The 22386-nt window shown below is 51.1% G+C and overlaps 1 protein-coding gene across 6 annotated transcripts in view; it reads right to left on the reverse strand.

Annotated features, from left to right (window-relative positions):
* Nucleotides 1–156: 156 nt before the first annotated feature.
* The window catches only part of RNF24 (ring finger protein 24), a 30527-nt gene continuing 8297 nt past the window's right edge, over nt 157–22386 (reverse strand). For 5 of the 6 annotated variants that reach the window (XM_054824791.1, XM_054824790.1, XM_054824793.1 and 2 more), the window contains 5 exons: nt 12664–12813; nt 5931–5973; nt 4872–4913; nt 2042–2121; nt 157–1156 (listed from right to left, as the gene is read on the reverse strand). In XM_054824791.1, the coding sequence (XP_054680766.1) occupies nt 1018–1156; nt 2042–2121; nt 4872–4913; nt 5931–5973; nt 12664–12806 (447 nt within the window). In that variant the 5' untranslated portion in view covers nt 12807–12813 and the 3' untranslated portion in view covers nt 157–1017. Of the gene's footprint in view, nt 1157–2041; nt 2122–4871; nt 4914–5930; nt 5974–12663; nt 12814–14445; nt 15462–22386 lie in introns of those variants that run through there. The other variant, XM_054824792.1, reaches the window with a different exon arrangement.

Below are 22386 nucleotides of genomic sequence, written 5' to 3' on the forward strand. Positions count from 1 at the left end.
GATGATGGTTGTTGGGGTGGGTTTGGGGGCGTTTTGGCAAAGCAAACCGCTGCCAGCTCCCCCCCCCCCCCCCCCCAGGGCTGGGCTGAAAGCGACAGGATGAACCCGAACGAGGGGATTTTTTTTTTTGCTTGCCCCCCCCGCCCCCCCCCAGGCTGTGCCACGGTTTCGAAGAGGCAGCGGTCACCGGTCCTCACCCCTGATGGTTTACACCGGGATCATGTCCGTCGCAGGGGCTATGGGCCCCGCTGAGGTAGCCCATCACGCCAAGGAGGGGGGCAGCCCCTCCCCAGGGAGGGTGGATGGGGAAACCAAAGCCCACGAGACCCCACGCCACTCCTGGCTTACCTGCCCCGGTTAGCCCTTTCGGAGGAGCAGCAGGTGCCAAGGAAGCACCCAACCGTGGCACGAAGCCCGGCGTCGCTGCACCCGGGGTGCCGAGACCCAGTTTTTCAGGTAGGGATTGCAAAGGCGAAGGTAACCCCGTCAAGAGAACATGGCAGGGATCAGCCACGCTGCTCCAGGACCCCTCCCTCCGTTTTGGGCATCGTTTCGATGGCGGCGGAGGGGCACGGGGGGCAGCAGGGCTGGGTAGTGTACCGGGGCGTTCGGGGGGACGTGGCGGCACTGCAGGAGGCTGTCGGGCGTCATCGGGTGGCTCCATGCTGCTCCGTTGCGCCCTACGCAGAGGGATGCGCTGGAAGAAGGATGTCGTGCAGGGTGCCCAGGGGCCCCAAGTCCCCTCCTCGCCCCGGGAGAGGAATCAAGCCCGGGCTTGAGTGGGAGACCCTTCATCCCGGCACGGCTCAGCGGAGGCAGGTTTTGGGGCGCGGGGCTTTACTGCTTCGGCTGGGGAGGAAACATTTTCCCCCCTAAAGTGCTCCGGGCTCCCCATCCAGCCACCTGCGTCCTTGCCTGTCCCTCCGTGCTGGTGCCGTAGTGCTTTGGTTGTCTCCGCGTCCCCGGGGCCGGCGTGGGAGCCCCCCCCGCGGCGGGGCAGTCCCTGGGGCGGCGGAGCTATACAATGTTCTCTGCGCCGGGGAGGGGGCCCTGGGGGGGGCCGGGGTCCTGCTTGCTGTGCAGCTGGGCCAGCTGCAGCACCGGCATGTTGCAGAGCGGGCACACCTTCCGCACCTCCAGCCACTTGATGAGGCACCTGGGGGGGGACACACGGACACGGGGGGGGTCACTGCTGTGGCCGGGGACCGGCCAGGGCCCCGGGGGGCCACGTGCCGGGTTGGATCCGTTGTCACCCGGCCTGGAGCACTGACGCTGCTGAATTTTTAATCGCCATTTAGTTGCCTTTGTGTTTTATTAGGACATTTGTGTGTGTGTTATGTACGTGGATTTTTCTGTCTGCATATAATATATTCTCTACATGAAATGTATATATATTTATAAAACAGAACTATGAAAATCTATATACATACACAAAACTATATAAACTACATATATACACAAAAGGTATGTATGAATATTTTATAAATATATAACAAATAAAATGTATATATGCATCATATATATACATCATACCTATGTAATGTGTATATATTACACATATAAAATTCATAATGCTTTACATTTTAATAAAATACATGTGTATATATAATTTATATATACACATTTTCCATAGAATCATAGAATATCCTGAGCTGGAAGAGACCTGTGAGGACCAGTAAGTCCAACTCCAGACTCAGAGCTTGTTGCAGTGGTTCTGTATATATATAAATATATCTACATTTTATATATATATGTAAATGTATACACACACACAAATGTAGATATGCATTTTGGACTGTGTGAAGTCCATTTATATAAAAAGGGAAGTGGTTTTGCCAGCTCACAACAGGACCTTTGCTGCTCCAAATGCTCAAATTCATCCAATAAGGGGCTTTTGCTGCAATTCTGCCGGATTCGGGCTGGGAAGAAACCCCGGGCGAGCAGCGGCAGCCCCGGACCTCAGCCAAGAGCCTCCCCGGGGCTCGGCCGGGCAGGATTCGGAGCACCTGGCTCCGGTCCCCTGCTGCCCACACGTACTTACTTTCTGTGGAAGGCATGTTTACAGGGACAGATCCCCAGCTCGTCCTTGGGCTTGAACTCCTCCAAGCAAACGGCGCAGATCTGAAAGATGGCGAGAGGCACAGAGAGAAGGCAGTCAGCTGCTAGGAAGCAAAAAGAAACTCTTCCCCCCCAACCCCCCGCCCTTGAGTGATGCCCTCAGCCAGTTTCCATCTTCTCCCCGGCGCTCACCTCGCCTCTGCCTTTGGTTAGGGGAAAAAACAAAGAGCAATTTGGCTTCTGATGCAGCAAAAATGTTTGGGAGGTCTCTGCACGGCAGAGAGGTGAAATGCCGCCCTAAAGCTTTCCCAGACTTCCTGCCCAGGCTTTGGGATCGCAGGCAGAGGCTTGGGCCTCCCTTCCCTGCTGGAGGGGACCCCGGGGCCCCCCCGGAGCAGCAGCCGCAATGCTTGGATGTATTTTGATGTGTCAGGAGGTTTTAGAGTACATGGGGATGGATTCATGCTGGGACCGAGCTGCATCCGCAGGGATAACTCCAGGAAAAAGCAAAGGGTGCATCCCTATCCCAGGGCTGGGAAGGTTGGTGGCTGTTTTCCCGGCAGGCAAGAGACCCAGCCGAAATCTCCTTCCCCCACGCCGCCTGTTTTTCCTGACTCACTTTGGATATTCCTGGGGATTTTGGATATTTCCGTCTGGTTTTCCCAGCCCCCCCAGCCTGGGAGTCTCCAACTGTCTGAAACAAGGGCCAGCCCCGCTGCCAAAAGCCCTGGGGACACGGCAGGCGGCTGGCAAGCGCCGCGGGAGGCTCCTGGCTTTCCCGGGAACGCAGCGCCCGTTGATGCTTTCCAGCCACCCAAAGCTCATCAGAGACTTCTTAGTGAGCGAGCGAACACCAGCGTAGCCGCTCGGGTCGGTCCCTGAGGAGCACACACATCTCGAGCCCCGTGGAAGCCTGGGAGAGCTGGTGTGATGGAAAAAAGAGGAAAACTAAAGCCAGAAACACAGAGCCGAAGAGCTCGGTGGGGACTTTCCCCTCTGCAGGGCTCCAGGCAAGCCCTGGCAGCTGCCCCGTGATGTTGCAAAATTCCACCACCCCCCCGGGCTCCCTTTTCCAGAACCGCTTACTGTAAATACCAAAATCCAAATGCCCAAAAAGGGATATTTTGGAAGGAGTTGGAACAAAACCCTTCCAGCCTTTCCCAAATCCCAGTGAAGAGCTCGAGCTGCCCTATCTCCTTCCCCACAGACCCCTCGTCCTCCCTGAAAGCTGCAGAGAGCTGGGAACAGAGGTGATGGAGGAGGAGGACGGAGCGTTATCCCTGCTGTTCCCGGCTCTGGCGCACTCCCAAATCCCTCCTGCAACGAGCTTCTCACCCTGGGAACTGCTTTTAAGTCTGCGCGCCGGCAAAAAAAAAACCCCACAGCAAGTTAATTCAATGCGAGCGGATCAGAAATAGGGGCCTCGAGCAGGGACTGCTCCGTCCCTCCGCTGCCCTCCCTCCCTTGGGATTCAGCCCGTCGGCTGCGGGAGCGGAGGGTGAGGAGGAAACACAGGACAGGCTGTTGGTGCTCTGCTCAGGGAATTGAAAAAATAAAATAGCAGCTTGTAAACAAACGGAGTTGGTATTTAACAGACGAGCGGAGTCGGTTCCAGGATGCGGGTGGGCATTTTTCTTGTCATTGGGGCAAATAAATCCAGCCCGCATTTGAAGCGGGGTTCAAGCAGATTCCTGCTCAGCTTCAGCTGAAAAAATGGTCTGTAAATAGGGACGCTGAGCCCCAAACCCACCTGGAAACTTGTGGAGAACAACCAAGGGGTTTAAAACCTCAAGGGACAGGTAGGTAGAGGTGGATTAGGAGAATGTCGTTACTCCCAGACGTGTTTTCAGCCTCCGGGGATCCTCTTCACTCGTTAAGGCAGAGGGACCCAGTGAGGAGCCACTTCTGCGCCCGCAGCGGGAGGATGGAGCAGTGGCTGGCACAACTTAAATGCAAGTTTAAATGCAAAGTCCGCTGGGGCTTTGCTTTCGGCTGCTGTGGGCTCTGCCCTCCTCCCAAATCCAAGAAGAAACCCCCATGTTTTTGGGGCTGGAAAAAGGGGGTTTAATTCTTAACACATCCAAGCAGATGCCCCTTTGCTTGCCTCTTCCAGCCAGCTCTTCTCTGCAAAGCTGCACAGCAGGAGTGCGAGGGGCAGAAGCCTGGGGAGCGTGTTTATCTTTGATTTCAATTAAATCCCGGCAGAGTTTACCCTGCCTGGGTAAGGCGGCTGGCAGAGATGTGCTGGATATTGTCATGCTCTGACGGTGGTGAGGCTGAGCGGGACTGGAGGGGATGCAGCCATCAAGGGACACTGTTTGTATGGCCTAGCCTGCATCCGCCTCCCCTTTCATCCACAGCTTTTTATCGCGGTGATAATAATAATAATGCAATAAATACTAATAATGCAGTAAAAGCTGCAGGGGACCCAGCAGGAGGAGGGAGATGGTTTAATCCAGACCCCCTTTTGCAGATGTGCTTTTACCGGCTGCGTTAACAAGCAATTAGACTTTCTGAAAGAGAAAAGCAGCGTCGGGGAGAGATGGAGTCGCCGGCACAGCCGTTAACCTGCCCCCACGACGTTCCCTGTACCAGGGTAATGGGCTGCAGAGCAAACCCTGCTGCTAGCAGCAAGCAGGCAGTGACGCTGGCACATTGAGCTGCGCATTTTCCTCCCGAAGAAGTTAAATTTGAGTTTTTGCACCCTCCTGCCTGTCCCAGCCTTTGCCTGACTCCCTCCCCTTCCCCAGCACAAGGAAGAGGAGGGCGAAGGAGTCTTTCCTGCTACGCTACCGCCCCAGGGACGTACTCACCTCGTGTAGGTTCAGCTCCTTCACTTTTTCCTTGAGTATGACCTGTAAGACAGAGCGCTGGGGTTAGGACACAGCTTCTGCCATGAGCATTCACAGGAAAAATCTCGGTAAAGAGAGATTTAGCACCCATTTAGTGTCCCAGTAGAACTGGAAACCCCCAGTAAACCCGGCAAAGCCAGGGAACACATTGGATCTTCACCCCTGCGTAGGAACAGGAGGAAGGCAGTGCTGGCACAGCTATAATCACTAATGTGAGGACCAAATCCAAGAGGTCTCCTCCCAGATTTAAACCTCCTGGGTTCCTATGCTGTGCAGCAAGCTCCTGTGTGGACATCTGCCACTTCATTTTTGCTCCATCCAGGCTAAACACCTGGAGAGGGCTGTAAATCCAGGATGACCACGTGTTATTGTATCAGCCCAACTCCACCCAGGTTCCTGCTCAAACGACAGACTAGAGGCAGAAAAATTACACAAGCCCTGGAGAAAACAGGATGTTGAAGCAGCACCCTGACACCGATCTCTTGGCCGTGTTTGAAACGGCTTTGGTGCATGTGGGTGCAAGCAGAAAACAGCTGGGTTTGCCAAGGTGGCATGGAGGTGTTCCCTATGATAGGTCCCTATGAGAGCCCCGTGGCTGCGGGTGGTCCAGAGCAGCCAGGTCCAATGCTGGGAGCAGATTCAGACCCCACAAAACATCGTTTGATTGCTGGGGAAGCGACAGCATTACTGCACATCAGCAGGAAATGAGGTGAGGGTTTGGAGAGGTTGCCCAGTTGAGGTGCTCCAGGGATAGAGATGTCCCCACCACTCAGGGACCTCCTCTGAAAATGCAGAGAGCTGCAGACTAACAGGTGAGAGATGCTCCTGGGGTGCCCAGCTGGTAGAAAAAAATTAAATCAGCAGGGACAGAGGTTTGCCAGGGTGTTACAACTTCTCTTCGAAGACCAAAAGCCTCCCAAGGAGAACAGCAGCACAGGGAAACCCAGTGGAGTGACGACTCCAACGTGGATTTGGCACTAAGCAGAAGGGAAGCAGACAACTTACTGTGTATCATCTCACCTGTTTGTAGGCGTAAAGCTCTTTGTGTGCTTGATGTCTGAGCCTGCAATCAAAACAGGGGGAAACATGAAGACAGGCAAAAAAAAAAAAATCAGGTTTACTGTAATACCTCAAACATTTCATTTCCCTCCTTTCCAGATTTAATATACATTTTTTAGTATTTTTCATTTCGGAAACAAGAATGGCCACACAAAACAACACGTCACCTGTTGCTTAAGCAACAGCCAGCTTTCCCTGTAGCTGGGAAGGCAATGTCTCCATCGAGAAGCACACAACCTCCTTCCCTTTTCCTCTTTTGACCTCCCTAATCCACGCAGACATCACCTGCACCATTAAGACCAGCAAAAGCTGCTGAGTAAATCACAAGCTGCCATAAATACCCCCAGTTTCCAACCTCTTCCACTGCAACAATTCTTGGATGGGATGTAGCACCTTTTTCCAAGCGATGGGTATTCAGACCTGAGGAAAACTCCGCTCCCGCTCAAGTGAGGACAGGGAAGGAGACCTCCCCACACAGTGGTTTCCCACCCATCATGCTGCTCTGGCAATGCTGGGTTCCTCAAACACAGCTTTATCTCAATTACAAGATCAATGGAGCTGCTTCTGCCTCCCAAACTCTCAGGAAGAAGCATTCAACAAGAAGTTGTCTGTCTGGTTGAGCAAGCAAAGGACGGCGATTTATCCCATGACAACACTGGAGCGGAAAGCTTTGGAAGAGAAGCAATGGGACTTCTTCCATCTCTCATGTCCTTACAGGGGACAATTTAATAACCAGCGATAACGAGCTGCCAAAAAACGCAGGAGAATGAACATCTGTCTTGGGATTTTGGGGTTTTTATCCCATCCCCTCCTTCTGCAGCCTCCCCTCTCCAAGACACACGAGTGGGAGCATTTGACCCCATTTCTGGGGACCGAGCGAAACAGCAAATACAAAACCACATCACATCCCTCCATAGTTTTCAGTTCAAACTATTATTAATAACACATCTTTCCACGGCAGAACAAGCAGCAGCCCATTTTCCGCAGCCCAGCAGAGCACTCAGCAGGCATCAGCTAGCCGGAGAAGCTGATTATGCTCCTAAAGTAAGTTTAAAAAAAAACCACCCCAAACTAATATTGCTTCTCATTAGAGGACACGGCATTTAGTGCAGTGCTCTGAAAACTCATCAAGGCTAAAGAGTTGGCCAAGGACTTTTAATAAGATGTCAGTGTGTTTCTGCAGGGTCTGGACAGCTGTAGGAATATTTTCCCCAGCCAATCTCAAGTGTGATTTCAGATTGGAAACCCCCTTGTCTGTAATTTTACTTTTCCGAAAAGATTCTGGGGGCTGTCTCAAACCCCGGCTGTTTCACCCCGAGCTCTCGGAGGCTTTCTGGTCCCTGGGTGAATCATAAAAACAATGTAAAAATATATCCCTGTCTTTTTTGCTTGAAAACATCACCCCAAAATGTCATGGGCCTTAAAAGTCGAGGAATGGGTAGAAACACACCTTAATGCTGCAGAGAGAGCTGCAGTAAGTCAGCTCCTGAGCCCCAAATTTAGTGGGGAGCCATCCTTCCTCTTCTAACGATGCTGCCTGGCAGGGAACCTGCCTGCAGAGCCACAGGCAGGAAGACGACAGGGGTCGCATCCTCCACCAACGACCCCGAGCAGAAACACGAGCAGAAGATGCAGGAACAATGGAGAAAACAGGATGAAACCGGCCCAATCCGCAGGGATCCCGGCGGCTGGGAAACCGGTTATGAGACACAGATGGGGCAAAGCGAGATGCGCGGCTGGAGACCGCATACAAGGGGAAAAACTCTCCCAGCATGGGAAAAAGCATCTGTGTTACGGAGCACCGAGCTGCCGCCGAGGCTTTGGCTTATCAGGGCCAAAGCCACCGGAGGGAAGGTGTCGTGCAGGACAAGCCCAAGCAGCTGCAGATGCCACGGTGGCATCTGGACCTGCGATGGGGAAGAAGTGACTGCCTGGCCATGGATCCCTGCAGCTCCATGCCGGAGGAGCGTGGATGCTCAACAGCATGGGTTGGTGCTGAGCTATGCGGGGAGATTTGCCAAAAAACCCCCTCAAACACCTCCCTGAAGGTTATGTGGAATGGCATGAGCACATCTGGACCCAAAGCGTGCGAACTCGGTCTGCTCCTCCACACTTCCCTTTCAAAACCAGGATCCTGGGCCAGATGGATCCCAGTCGGACCTAGTGCAGCTGTCGGAATGAGACCCCGGATGCCGGCAGGCGTTATTCCCAGTTGGACCCAGGACTTCATCCATCTCGTGTCAAGAGCTGTGGCTCCGGAGGAATTTCTGGCAGATGGCTGACTTAGATAAGGGACCACACAGTGTCATAAAAGCCAGCGCGTGGCTGGAGACCGTGTGTGTGCACAGGCTGTTACCCATCCCTGAATTCAATAACCGCCTCTTGCAGATTTTGTGATCTCTTCCCAAGTTTTCTGCACCTGCCGCAGGAAAGGGAGCACCCCGTTTCTCTGGGTGACTCTGAATCATCTATAACAAGTGAACAACTACAGGAATAAAATGCAGAGGAAACAAATTTTTGCAGGTTTACCTCCAAGATCTGCTATTTGACACTTTACAGTAGAGCGAGTAGAAAGGTAGCAGGGCTCTTCGCCCCGTTGCTGCATCGCTCTCCCCAGCCCGGGCTCTCCAAAGCCAACCACTGCGTTTGATCCTGGCAGGTTTGAACGCAGAAGGAAAGAGCCCGATAAAAAAGGGCTTTTTAAGGGCTACGTACCCTGCGCCTGCTGTAGAAGTTGAGCTGCTCTAGTCTGGGCAGAGACGAGCCCCATGCAACCCACAGCAAAGCAGGGGTAGAGAGGATGCTACAGCTTTTACCCAGGGCGAGCGTGCACGCCTTTAAGTGCTTGGAAAGCACAGCATCGTTTGGCTCGGCATCCTTCAGTCCCCAAAAACCCAATTCAGAAGGCAACACGAGGTTATCACCGTCATTAATTCAGCAGAGATCAGACACAAACAGCGGCCTGCAAAATTTCATTTCCTTTTTCTTCCCGTTTTTTTAAAATTTTTCCAAGCAGAGGCAGCAGCCGTGAGGTGGGACCCACGCTTTGTACCGGAGTGGTTTGCAGCGGCAGTAGAGCTTGAGATTCACCTGGATTGCGCACGGACAGCGATGAACTTTGCTTTTGGCTGAAATTCCTATTGGACTGTATTTTGAGCCAACCCAATTAAAAACATCACTTCTTCCTCCTGTCAGAGCACACAGTGCACTCTGTATTGACACAGTTGCAAAGCGCAGCCCACATGCCCTCCTCCCCCGGCGCATCCTTTATTTAATGCCGTCAGCTCTGCGATTAGGAGTAAATACGCCAGATATTGGCTCTTCCACGCTCTGGATGGAAGATTGCACGGGGATGTGGAGGAGGGATGCTCTGATACGGAGCAGGCAATGAGAACCATGGCCCGGAGGATGGTGTCACGCGCTCTCCTCCTTATTTGCCAAATACTTGCAGATGTGCGAGTCATGAGAGAGGAGGGAGAGGAAGAGGATGGGCTGCGTTGCCTCTGCACCTAAGCAGGACCTGGGGAAAGCCACAAGCCGCTGTTACCTGCAAATAATCCCCGTGGGTGCAAGCGGAGCCCCGGTGCTCCCAATGCAGTCCCTGCCTGCACCCCTCTGCCCTGGGTCGGTTTCTCTGCGACGACACGGTGTGATCCATGCTGCATCTGCTTGTTAAATTAACACCTCTCTTTTACACAGCCTCCAGATGTAATTCTGTGTTAAAGCCACGCATCTCATTACAGAAGGGGTCAGGAATGCATGGGGTAATCCAGGAGGCTTTAGCAGCTGGTTCGGGATGGGGGGAAAATTCAATTTAAATTCAATATCTTACTTTGTATACCAAATCCTCCTGCTGCAGGGCTACGGGTATTTGCTTGCTATGCACCAGTAATGCTTTGGTGTTAAACGACGCTGAAGGGGAGCGACACGGCAAACCCTCCGCAGAGCAATCACTTGGGATGCTCTGCACTTGCAGGTGCATGGTGGTCCCACTGTCCATCTGCAAGGCTCTGCGACCCACACTGAAGCTCAAGCTTTTATATCCCACACAAACTGAGATGACACAGCAGCGTCAAAGGAGGTGGATGCTCCCAGGGCACATTGGCACAGCTAAAACCCTCCAAACAGGGGCTGGAGGATTCTTGTTTGGCTCTATTTTGCCAATAACAGAGCTGGGGGTGGTTGTTTGAAGAGCAATTAAGAGTCTCTATAGAGTTTAGGGCTATAAAGGGATCATTGGATGATCTAATCCAACCTCCCATCTATCATAGGTCATTAAATAGCACTTCGTTACTCCAGGGAATGGGAGCCAAAACATCTCATCCAGAAAGGCCCTCTGTCTTGATTTAAAGACACGAAGAGATGGAGGACTTGCCACTTCCCGTGCTGGCTTGTTTCACCAGTTACTCACCCTCTCTTACAACACGCCTCCAACTTCTAAATTTAAAGATTTTCTGGCTTGATCTTCCAGACATTACTACTTGTTATTCCTTCTTTGGGGCAGAACACACCCAGCAAGACCTAGTGCCCAGGAAAATACTCTTAAAGTCCAAACACCTCTTCGTTTTGCAAGCAAGCCATATAGATTCAAACTCAATCTGGGCAAAACATGTCCTTGAGCCTTCTGAACACCATTTGTCTATCTTTTTTTTTGCGTCCCCTCCCACTGGTGTCCCAGTTAAAATGTGACACTGGATGCAGATGCAACATCCCAGCACAGACCTTGTTAACATCAAGCATGAAGATACAAATCGCCTGGTCAGGGATGACCCCATGATCTGTTCCTGCCTTGTCTGCCAGGGTGGACAGATGCATTGCACCTTCAAACACTCTTTTCTTGTGCGTAATTGTGAGCAAAAGTGAAGATATGAAGCCCAGGCAGCCCAGATCACCCCTGGGTAAGCCTGGGTTTGGGCTCATTTGCAAGTTTTATGAGGCTTTGCTTCATACAGAGCTGAAAATAGGTGAAAATTATCAAATATTTAGAAGGCGACACTGGAATCTTCCTTCTCTGGTCTACAAAAGCAGGACAAAACATTTTCAACACCCTCTGGATAGGAAGCCTGTGAGCCAGCCAGACGTAGCAGCCGTAAAGAGAGACCACACGTATCTTATGGGGATGGAGAGAGAGGCTGTGATGGATGTACGGCTAACAGGGAGCTGCAGCTATCCGAAAAGGCAGCGGGGAGGGAAAGGGGATTGAAAAGCTCTTCTGCGACTTGGCAGGAGAGCTCTGAGCATGCTGGATTTCAGCTGCCACTGCCGGCAGAGCGATGCCCTCTGCTCCCAGGTGCAGGGAGAGGTGCGGCCGGCCCTGCATCCCGGGTTATCAGCACAATTCGCCCCCATTGCCACCTTGATTCCTAGGCACTGTGTTTTTCCCCATCTGCCCCTTACTTTTCCTCCAGCTGGAAGAGTTTCTCCTCAATCCTCTCCCGGCAATGTGCGCTCACAGCCCAGAAAGCCAACCGTGTCCTGGGCTGCGTGTCCAGCAGCGTGACCAGCAGGTCGAGGGAGGGGATTCTGCCCCTCTGCTCCACTCTGGTAAGACCCCCCTGCAGTGCTGCGTCCAGCTCGGGGGGCCCCAGCACAAGAAGGACATGGAGCTGTTGGGGAGAGTCCAGAGGAGGCCACGGAGATGATGCGAGGGCCGGAGCACCTCTGCTATGGAGACAGGCTGAGAGAGTTGGGGTGGTTCAGCCTGGAGAAGAGAAGGCTCCAGGGAGACCTTAGAGCCCCTCCCAGTCCCTACAGGGGCTCCAGGAAAGCTGGAGAGGGGCTGGTGACAAGGGCAGGGAGTGACAGGCCAAGGGGAATGGCCTGAAGCTGCAGGAGGGCAGATGGAGATGAGATGTGAGGCAGAAATCCTTCCCTGTGAGGGTGCTGAGGCCCTGGCCCAGGTTGCCCAGAGAAGCTGTGGCTGCCCCTGGCTCCCTGGCAGTGTTCAAGGCCAGGTTGGATGGGGCTTTGGGCAACCTGGGCTAGTGGAGGGTGTCCCTGCCCATGGCAGGGGGTGGGACTGGATGGGCGGTGAGGTCCCTTCCAACCCAAACCTTGTTGGGATTCTATGATTTAATTAGCAGCCCAACTCTCTCCCCAATGGCCCATAAAATTATTAAACCAAGGCCCAAACTGGAACAACCTTTAACCCTCCTGTCCCACTTCCCATTATTCAGACTAACAAATCAACTCTGCATCATTAATCTCTAAACTGCGTTGTTGAATGAGCAATTTGTGTACACTAACGAACGGAGCAGGTATTAAACATTTCTTAAGCACACAGTATACAAGTTACTCATTAAAGAAGAAAACGTGTTGAAACATTAAGCAGAAAGCAGGAACCATAAAACATCCCTTTCCACTCTTTTTGAGAAGCCAACCATGTTTTCATGGCTGTTTGAGCATACATACAAATATATCTCCTGTTTTTGAAGTGGATAACACAATTGCCCTACGGGACTGGTAGCTCCAAGCCGTGTTGGGCAGACGGCGTTTGGTGCTCACTGTGTTTGTGCTGGGTCTGTTGGCTCTATTAGGGATGAGCATGACAGAGGGAAAGTTAAACCTCTTTCATGGGTCACATCAGTTTGGCAAGACACGGTGACACCATCCTTGCTTTGGGATGGAGGGATCGGTGCTGTGCTCCATCTGAACCAGGGCAGTTGCTGAAATAAGTCGGGGAAAATTCCCTTACCTGATCAAGTAGCAACAGAAGAGCAAACTGAGGATAAAGACGAAGATGGCTGTGCCGAAAACCACAATGTATATGTTCAGAGGCAGGTTCTGGAATCCGATGTTCGGCATCCTGAAACTGTAATGCTGGAAGTCCGAGCTCATGGGTAGGCTGCAGAGACAGGGAGAAAACACACGGACATGAGGCTCCTTTGGCAGCACGGGATGCCCTCGAAGGAGACCAACGGCCCCTCCAAAGGCAGCAGGGGGGAAGGAGAGGGCAGCCAGCAGTGCTGCCTTCTCGCTCCTCGCCCCCGGGGGCGAAGGCATCCTTGCCTGAAACCAAACCTGCAGCTCAGCAACCCTGAAAACAAAGCAGGGTTGGATCCGCCGGGGCTGGGATTTTTCTTCCCCCGCTGTGAGCTTCTCCTCCAGCTATTTTCCCCCCTTCCTGACACACGTCATCCTTTAACTTAAACGCTGCATCAGATGGACAGCAGGGATTTGCACCCGAACAGCCCTGGGTGCAGCCAATGCCCCCCCAAAACCCTCGTTAATTAGACCAAAATATTGAAAGCAGCCAGAAAGCCTTGTAGCAAGGCAAGTTTTCCTTCCCTTCCCCTCCTGTGGTTTCCAAGACTGAGTGAGCCCTCGCTCCGTAGAATTCCCCCCTCCAAAACCGTCGAGCATGCACGTGAACCGGCGCGGGTTCGACACGCTGCCAGCGCATCCCCGGCAGAAAGGAAAGGACAAGGACACTCCCATGCAGCGTCACTGAGAAATTATACGGGCCATAAGGTTTTGGGTTTTTCTATGTGAGGTCTGGGTTTGGTGGTTTAAGGGTATTTCACAGGTTTCAGCTTTATTCCTCAGTACAATCCCTGGCTGCTTCCCCCCAGCAAAACCCCAAAGCACCCGCGAGCGGCAGCCAAGAGGAAGATGCAGCAATTTTGGCTGCTGACATACCACGTCTCGGACGCGTGACCAAAACCTCCCTCCCCTCGGAGAGACGCAATTAAACCATGAGCAGCTGTCTGGGATAACCACTTCAGCGTATCATCTCTCCCAGGATTTTAGTTTTATGATTCATCATGCAGGACGCTAATATTTTACAAAAATCCTAACAGGGTGTTTTTCAGGAATCAGGCAGAAAACCAGCCCGATGTTTCTGCATCACCGTAAAAATCTCCTCGCTGCCACGGTAATGAACTAAACTCTTAACTGGAAAGCACATATTTATTATTTCTTCTTATTATTCCTTCCTATTGCAATCATTCTCTGATCCATTCACCCTTGAATGATCACAACCATCTCTGGCCAGGCAGAAATTTCACCCACCCCCAGCTTAGAAAAGGAAGTTGAAAAATACGCCTTGTTTTCCTTTCTGCCCACGGGAGAGGGCTGGACGCAGCGTGCAATTAAGTTTCGCAACAAGCAGGGAAAGTACCTGCAGTCTGAATCCCGTTTCCCAAATAAAATTACCGAGGGACAACAAAACCCTCCCCTGGAGCGGGGAGTTTTCAACGGCGCATTAATTGCACAGCTCCCGATTTTGCATGGGGTGAGAAGACGGCGGGGAAACAGCAGGACCTGAACCCAAACTTGCCAGGGAGCAATGCTCCAAAAATCAAAGCATCCTCTGAACGTCCCACTCCAAGCAACATCCTCACTCCTGCATCTCCTTTCCCCCTTGAGACTCCTTTTTTGCCGAACCCCCCAGGCTTTCCTCTGTCCTCCCATCATATATGCATTGCTCGTATATACATTACGTGCTCCCCAGCGGCTACGCAGGGAGCAGACTCACCTTTCATCCCGGATGCTTTGCTGGCACTAGCCCCTTGCCTGCGCCCTCCTCGCGCCCCTCGCCGAAGGCAGCATCTCCGCTGGCGCCGAACGCCCGCCTGAGAGCCTCCTCGCTCCGGCTGCTTTTGGTTTTCTCAGCTCGCTGGAAGTTTCGAGGCGATTTCTGGTAAAGCCTGGATTTGATTAAAGCCTCCAGAGACCAACACGCATGTTCAGAAACTCTCCCGGCCAACGTGGAAATGCTACAAGAGCTCGAGGAGCCGGCACACCCCCCTGCGAGCGCTGGTGGGGATGGGATTTTATAGCACAGCAACCACCCGGCAGCTCACGCTCCTCCACCAACGCTTACTCCGCTCAGCTGAGCTGTTTTGCTTTGCAAATAAATTAAAAAAAGCCAAAACCAGCCCCCAAACCTTTGTTCCCCGCTCCGGCAGAGTGAACACGCAGCTCAGCGTCGCTGCGTAGGGTTGGGTTTGGTTTTCATCTCCGTGCCGTTTGCTGGGTCAAAGGGATTTTAGACGGTTCAGGGGCTCTCCCCTTGGTCACGCTCGCGTGACAAAGGATGTTTCAGTTGGAGGACGAGGCTCAGGCTGTCCCCGCTTGCCCTCGGGCTTGTGTTGATAGTCACTGGCATTGGCCAAGGCATTGGCCAAGGTTGGCTGGCTCCAGTTCCTCAACCACCCAAGAGAAAAATCAAACGTCTTCCGTCTGAGGAAGCTTTGGGTCATTTTTTGCAAGGAAGGAGAAACCACTCTTGGAGAAGAGGCAACAAAACAAACCAGCACCGGACTATTATTTTTTTTTTCATTTACAACTCCTTGAACTTGTGATGCTCTTCGTGCCAGAGCCAGGGGCTTCAGTTCAGCTCTCCCACCAGGAGATGCCGCAGTGGACCGAGCACAAAAGCAGAGATGGCAGGTAAGGAAGATCCAGGCTGCATTTAGGGCAGCAAATCTCACTGAGTCAGGAAAAGTCCTTACAGTTGTGTCCAGCCGGAGCCATGGAGCTCTTCCACCAGTCCCCATGACCTCAGCCACAGCCACAAACCATCACAGCCCACAGCAAACAAATGGTCAGTAGAAACCAAGCTCCGTCCAACACACAGCATCCTACTCTCTTCTTCCAATGGTACCACTTCCCTAAGATTTTGCCCCAAAAGGACGTCACCGATGCAGCCGTGACCTACCTGCCAGCCATACCACAGGGGCTCTGCCTCCTGGGGACAACCTTCAGTCCCCTACGGTGCAAGTCCAGGGAGTCCCACACCAGATTCATCCAACCCCCGTGTGAAATAACCTTCTCCACATTGGAGCTACCCTGGTCCTCCCTCCCTCCTGCTGCAACAGCTGAGAAACATTATGGCAAAAAAGATGGAGGTTAGAGGTAAAAAATAAGTTAGCCTGCGCAGGATGCAGGAAACTGTTAACTTTAAAAGACTTCACTGAAATCTGATGATTTTAAGCAGCCAAGCATTGGGGTTGGGTTTTTTTTCTAGCAGAGTTGGGGGAAGGAACTGTATTTTAATCTGCTTCAGATTTGCAAGAGCGCAGCCAAAAGAAATAAAAAAGGAGCCGTAAAGAAGGATGAAAAGTTTCTGGTGCAGAACAAAAGCCTCCCTGTTGCTCTCTCCCTGGCCAAGGCATTTCAGTGCAGGCAGATGCCCCTCCTGGGGCACCCACCGCCCCTGGGATGGGGGGCACGAGCTGCCCGGAGAAAAGTGGGTTGGTACCACAGAACCCTTACAGAGGGGAGGATTTCCTCAGGGCTGGATGGGACCCTCTCTTGCAGCATGAGGTTAGCAGCAGTGGGGAAGATGCCAACTTGCTCCTCGTCTATAAAATCAACCTGCTGTGGGGACAGAGACAGTGGGGAATTTGGGCAGGCACCCATTTCTGCCAGGGTCTCTCACTGCAATTGGGTCCATCAGGTCCTGTAGACCTTGTAGAGCATGAAATTGCAGGGAGAGGACCGCTAAACATCGAGGGCTAGGAAGTATGCACAAAAAAAAAGTAAATATATAAATATATATATATGCGCACCCATGGATATTTCTTTATACTGCAATATGTTGCAAATATATGCGATATATATATTGCAAACACCTTCAACTAAAGCAAAGGAGAGAAAAATCTGAATCTCCCAGGCTGCAACACGGAAGGAACAGCAGAGGGTATTTATTTAACGATACGACAGCTTGCAAAAATAAAAAGGAACAGCAGTGTCCTCGCGATAGGGCTGGGTGTGGGGATGCAGCAAGAGCTGGGGATGGCAACGCCACAAACAATGACCCAAGCTCCGTGCCTCCCCTTTCGTTACACCCTCCAATGAATCAGTCACACGGGGCTGAGCGCAGCCCCGTTTCTTCGATGACTACAAAACCGAGCTTTTAATTAAAAGCCAAGTTACGGTTAATGGCATATCCAGCAGTCAGGAAGTGAAGTGCTACAGGTCAGCATTAACTTGCCGGCTTTGCAGTGGTTTGATTACAAGTTGGGCTGTTAAAGGTAAACCTAAATAAGCCACCTAGCCAAATTAATCCCTATTATAATCATAGCAAGCACTTAATGCGCTTAATAATCAAGGTCAACCTCTTACCCAGAGCTTTCATCTGGACATCTCAAAGGGATTAATAAAGGAGGCAATTATCTTCTTACAGGTAGAGAAACTGAGGCAGGGAGGAGGGCAGCGAGGCAGGAGAACCACGGTCGCCGAGGCCGGGGGGTGATACCAGGGATGCTGCTGGTCCTCTGCGGGTGATGCCATGAGCATCATTCACAGGCTGAACGCCGCAATTTTTTTCTTTCTTGCTGCTTTGTCGCATGGATTTGAACTGTGCGCTCCTTCTCTGGGTTCTACTTATTAAAAGAAGCCACTCGTGCTTTTTTTATTTTATTATTATTTATTTATAACACCAGCACACAAAGGGGCCATGCGAGTGCTGTGCATTGTGCCTAAATGTAGTCCACGCACTGGGCGGAGGGGTAGTTTCTGCCTCTGCTGTCGTAAATAAAACCCCATTTCCAGAGGGATTTACCTTATGTTTTTGAGATTAACAACTTCCTCAACAGGGATTCAATGCAAACCCAGGCTGGTCTGAACCTCCTGAACCATTAACTGAGACAACTGGAAAGAGCTGGTGGTCTGAGCGCCCGCAGCATCCCACCAGCCAAGCTGGCAAAGCCAACCCATCTCCAGGAAATACCGAGCTTTAAAAACTCAGTGAATCCGGACACACGCAAGTTCCTGTCACCCAATCGACACCACGAATCTCAGGGAACAGAAAATGCTAAGCCGTGGCGAAACTCCAAGCTGAAATATTTTATCGATGGGAAAGATTTCAAGCGGGCACGAACTGCATCTCGAGTTTCAAAGGTGTTACGCAAGTCTGCAACGTGTTTTATACACGTTTAACCAAAATGGTTATTAACTTGGTTGAAAGTTAAACTGTGAGCAGCTGACAAGACCTTTCTGAAATACCCTAAAGTTGTATTGCAAAGCCAGTATTCTTCCCTTGCAATAAATTTACAACCTGAAGGTTATTTAATGGCTATGCCTAATAGGATAACATTTTAAAAAAAAAAAGATTTTTCCAAGTGTTTAAAAAGCAGCAGCGAGAGATGCCTGCTTTTAATTCACAGGCAAAAATAAACCCCCTTGTGAACCCCAAAAGAAAAGCGAAGCCCTGACCTCAAGCAGCTGGAAGGAATTTCCTTCAGCTCCACCTCTGGAGCTGGTCCAGCTCAAGGATCCGCAGCGCGGTGGTGGGAAAAATCGCAAGCAGCTGCAGAGCCAGCCCCCAAAACCAGCATCGCTGCCGCCCGAGAGATGCCGAGACGCCACGCGGCTGCATCGCCTTCGCCTGGGATGGAGCGGGGGGAAATCTCAGCGCTGCTCTGGCCAGGAGTGATGTCCTTTGTCATCCAAAACCAGGACGAAAACAGAGGAAAAGAAATCTCGGCATGCTACGTAGTAGAGCTATGATGCTACTGTGGGGATGTTGTCAGGCCACAGCCCGGCCGCATCCAGCACCGGCTCCAAGCGTCCAACCGGACCCACCGCCTTCACCGCAAAAAGCCGGCAGCGAGCAGAGGAGGAGCGGGAGCGACAGCACACGGCTCAGCAGCGTTATTGATTAGCGGGATTAATGACCGCATGGCAGAGCGTGCCGGGAACGGAGAGCCCAGGGTCTTTTCACACAAGGCTGGCAATGTCAGCATCCCAAAATCCTTGTGATCCGTTACACTATGGGGCAGAGTCATACTGAGATCCAGCAAAGCTTGTCCGGTGCTGCAGCTGGGGAACAGAGGAAACTTTCGGGTCTCAAATGGAACAAAACCTGTTTATTTTACCCATTTCAGCTGCGTGCAGGTTTGGGGGGTGGCGGTGGATTTTTGTCATGTGCCTGGACAACCAAGAAATCAAACTGACCTCCAACTAAGAACTGCTTCAAACCTTTGATCCCTTCTCCCTGAGAGTGAATCCGATGCTTTTTTTGAACTGAAATCAGGAAATTTCCTGGCTGCGTTCCCTGGCTGGCCGACACTGAGCACGAATCCTTAACCCTCTCCAGTGCCTTGGGGCAGAGCGATGTGACAACACGACAAAGCCATCGGCCACTGGGAAAAAATAGAAAAACCTTTATAATGAAAGAAACACCCTGCAGCGCAACCGGTACAGCTGCAACTTTCAGCAAGTTTGTTTAATTCTAGAGAGTTGAACAGACAAATGATCCCACGACCTTAATACCAAAGAGCACCTTCAAATGTGAAAATGTTTTTGCTACCGTTGGAAGAGAAACATGAAGAAAATAGGTCAGCTGCAGCTCCCATTGTAGAGTTTAAAGTCAAGTGCTTTCGTGCAGCGCCACTGGAAAGGCAAACCAGAGGTTTGCTCAGGGCTGATTTTGCAAGTTCCAGGAAAAAAGGCAAAAACAAACAGAAAAAAAAAAATAAAAATCAATAGCGCTTTTTAATCCGGTCTGCAGGAGGGGGAAAGCAGAGTTTGAAGGAAAGCCCTGCTTGGCTCCCATCGGATCACAGAAATGAGAAATGGAAATCACTTATCAGGAGGTTTTGACGCGGAGTCGGCAGCTTCTTGCTTTGAAACGCCCACACAAGCTGCACGAGTACGGTTCATTTTGCTTCTCGGCGATGAAATAACACTTGAGGAATTTTTTCCCTTTGGCCCTGTGGAATTTTTCTATTTTTTTTCCCCACTTTTCCTGGCACGCGACTCCATCCCAGATCCAACGTCATGGCCCGCTGAGCTCACTCTTCCTCCCGAAAGCACGGTGGGAAAGGATGCGCCGCTGCCTCCTCCTGCCCCCGGCCCTGTTCATACTCACAGTGGTGAAAGCAGAAGGCAGCAGCGCCCTGGTACCCTGTACGGGGTGGCGGTGATGGGATCACATCACCCCATCGCTGCCTCCATCCCCGCCTGCTGCCGCAGCACTCGACGGAGCAGCATCACCCCATACCACGTAGCTCAGGTGCTAAAAAATTTAATTACATGCATGTTATTAAAAACAGGAGTATTTTAGACCAAGCAAGCACCAAAAGCCAGGGCTGAAGTCAGGCACCAGTGTAGGGTGGGCAGCTTCACGCCACATGTTGCGGCCCCCCCTGCCACTATTGCTTGATTTGGTAGAAATTATCTTCTGCCCTTCGTTTGCGGTTGCTTTTCCTCGTTTGCAGAGTTCTTCCCAATTAATGGGTTCCTTGGGGAAAGCGGATCGGAAACCCCCGTGAGAAACATTCAGCCTACGCCACTGAAGGGCCGGAACAGAGAACTTGGTGTTAAGTGCTCTGGGGAACTTGCAAATTCCTGGGTGATGACACTGAGAGCTGGGGGAAGCAATGGGGGCTCCCGAAATATCACATCTGGAAGAAAATCTCACTTTAATCAAGTCATCTTCAGGCTGAACAAAAGCCAATTGCTTTCTGCAGAGCAGAAGAGTGACAAGCCTTCTCGTCTCTTTATATTGAGAAGCAGATGGACTAAATGCCCTCCTGAAACCCTTTTTCCCCTGTTTCCTAAGCTCCTTTAATGGGAAAAAAAAAATCAGTGCAACATCCAGGGATCAATAATCCCTACAAAGTCCTCCTGGAGGTAGGCACCCTGCGCCGGTGATGGGAATCACAGCTGCCAGCAGCCACCCTATAAAGGCAGCAAGAGGAGCCAAGAGCAATTTGGGATGCAGGAAGGCATAATGCTCTCGTTTACACTAAATAAGGTTGCTAGGTTATGGATTTTTTTTCTGGGGGGGCATAATCTGAAAGGGGATCCAGATGGCTGTAAAGCCTTGCGGTGGAAAAGCAGCATGAGGCCAAGGGAGGGAAGAATTCCTCTTTATGCTGTTGCCGTCTGCTCCCGGATCCTGGATTTCAGTCCTCAGGAATGCTCTCTGCAGACTCTTTTAATTGCACCATTTATATTTGCGGTAAAAATTAAGGTGAAGAGGCAGCTGGATGCAAAGAGTGAAAAAACTGGTGTCTGGATACCGGAAAAAAGTCACTAAAACAAATCCTATAGAGGAGTCGTCCCCCAAAGCCCACACCAATTCTGCAAGGTTTGTATTTTAAGATGCTGACAGCGTTAAAGAGCCTTCAGGAAAACCCAAACAAACCCAAACCTCAGCCTGCTGGGAATTTACACTAATGCCACGTCACTGCCGTTTGCTATTTTCCCCAATAATTACAGAAGAACGAGCTGTGCAGTCGGCCCACCCTTCCTCTGGTTTTAACAAAAGTATTGGGTTTTGGGGGAGTTTTTTTTTTTTTTTTAATCATTCCTTCTGGTCTGCTAACAGAGACCGAGAGGATTTTGCAATGCTTTATTTCCAGCAAAAAAAGCACCCTCCCCAGAGCCACATAGATACGGGACACAAACTGCTTCACTCCCATGGGATCGGCACAAGGAAAGGTGGCTGCAAGGATCGCAAAACCCTCAAAATTTAGCTGGAAATGGAAAAATTTCCACTTCCAGACTCGCATGGCCATGCGAGATACCTGATGGAGATAAATACGCATAAACCCAACGTACACGTCCCCTCCTCTGTGGCACAGAGTTTCAACACCGAAGGACATTGCTTCTTTCTCATTAATTGAGCCCTAAATAAGTAAAACCCCAAGTTACGGGTGTGCTGTTGATGCAGGAACTCATTTAAAAATAAAAACCAAACAACTTTTGAGAGGGTTATTTAAAGTTTGCATTTTTCTTGCAGCCAACTGAACAAAACCTGCTAAATATTTTCCGACCGCTTCAAGGCTACTGGGGCCTCCTCCGGCACCAAAGCTGAAAAACACCAACGCGACTTTCAGGCGTGTAATAGTTTGCTGTTGGATCTTTACAAATTCCCAGGCGCTGAATCGCCTACTAGAAGGCAAAATATATGAGTGGCATTAACAAGTCGGCTTAGCAACAAGCAGGCAGGCTGCCTCGAGTGTCTTTCTAAAGGTCAAGAGAGCACATGATGCCTGAGAGCCCTCGCTTTCATTTTTTACTACGAGTTAAAGATACTTCCAGCGAGTCTGGTTATTAAATTGCTGCCTCGCACCAGCCAGCTGCACATGTTTTAAAACCAGTCTTTAAAACCAAGACTTTCCTCTCCTCTAATATCATTTTCCCCTCTCTCAACCCATTCTTACCCTTCCCCATCTTCACCAAAACGATGGCATTTGAGGGGAAAACCCATGTTGAGATGAAACGCAAGGAAAGGGCCCACTGCCATGGGGATTTTCGGGTAGCGGCGCCGAGAAGCATCATTGAAATTCAGCGGGAGAAGCCGGTTTTCCTCCACTCTGCGGGGGCTGCCATGTTAAATCACATTTGGATTCACAGTACAAGGCTGCTAAAATACCACCGTGGCGGCTACTGGCACATTTCAATGAAAACGCCGTGGCCTCATTAGTATAGTGGAAATTATGAGCTTGTCTTTGTATAT

This window comes from Grus americana, chromosome 4 (assembly GCF_028858705.1).
Source record: "Grus americana isolate bGruAme1 chromosome 4, bGruAme1.mat, whole genome shotgun sequence".
NCBI classification, from domain to species: domain Eukaryota; kingdom Metazoa; phylum Chordata; class Aves; order Gruiformes; family Gruidae; genus Grus; species Grus americana.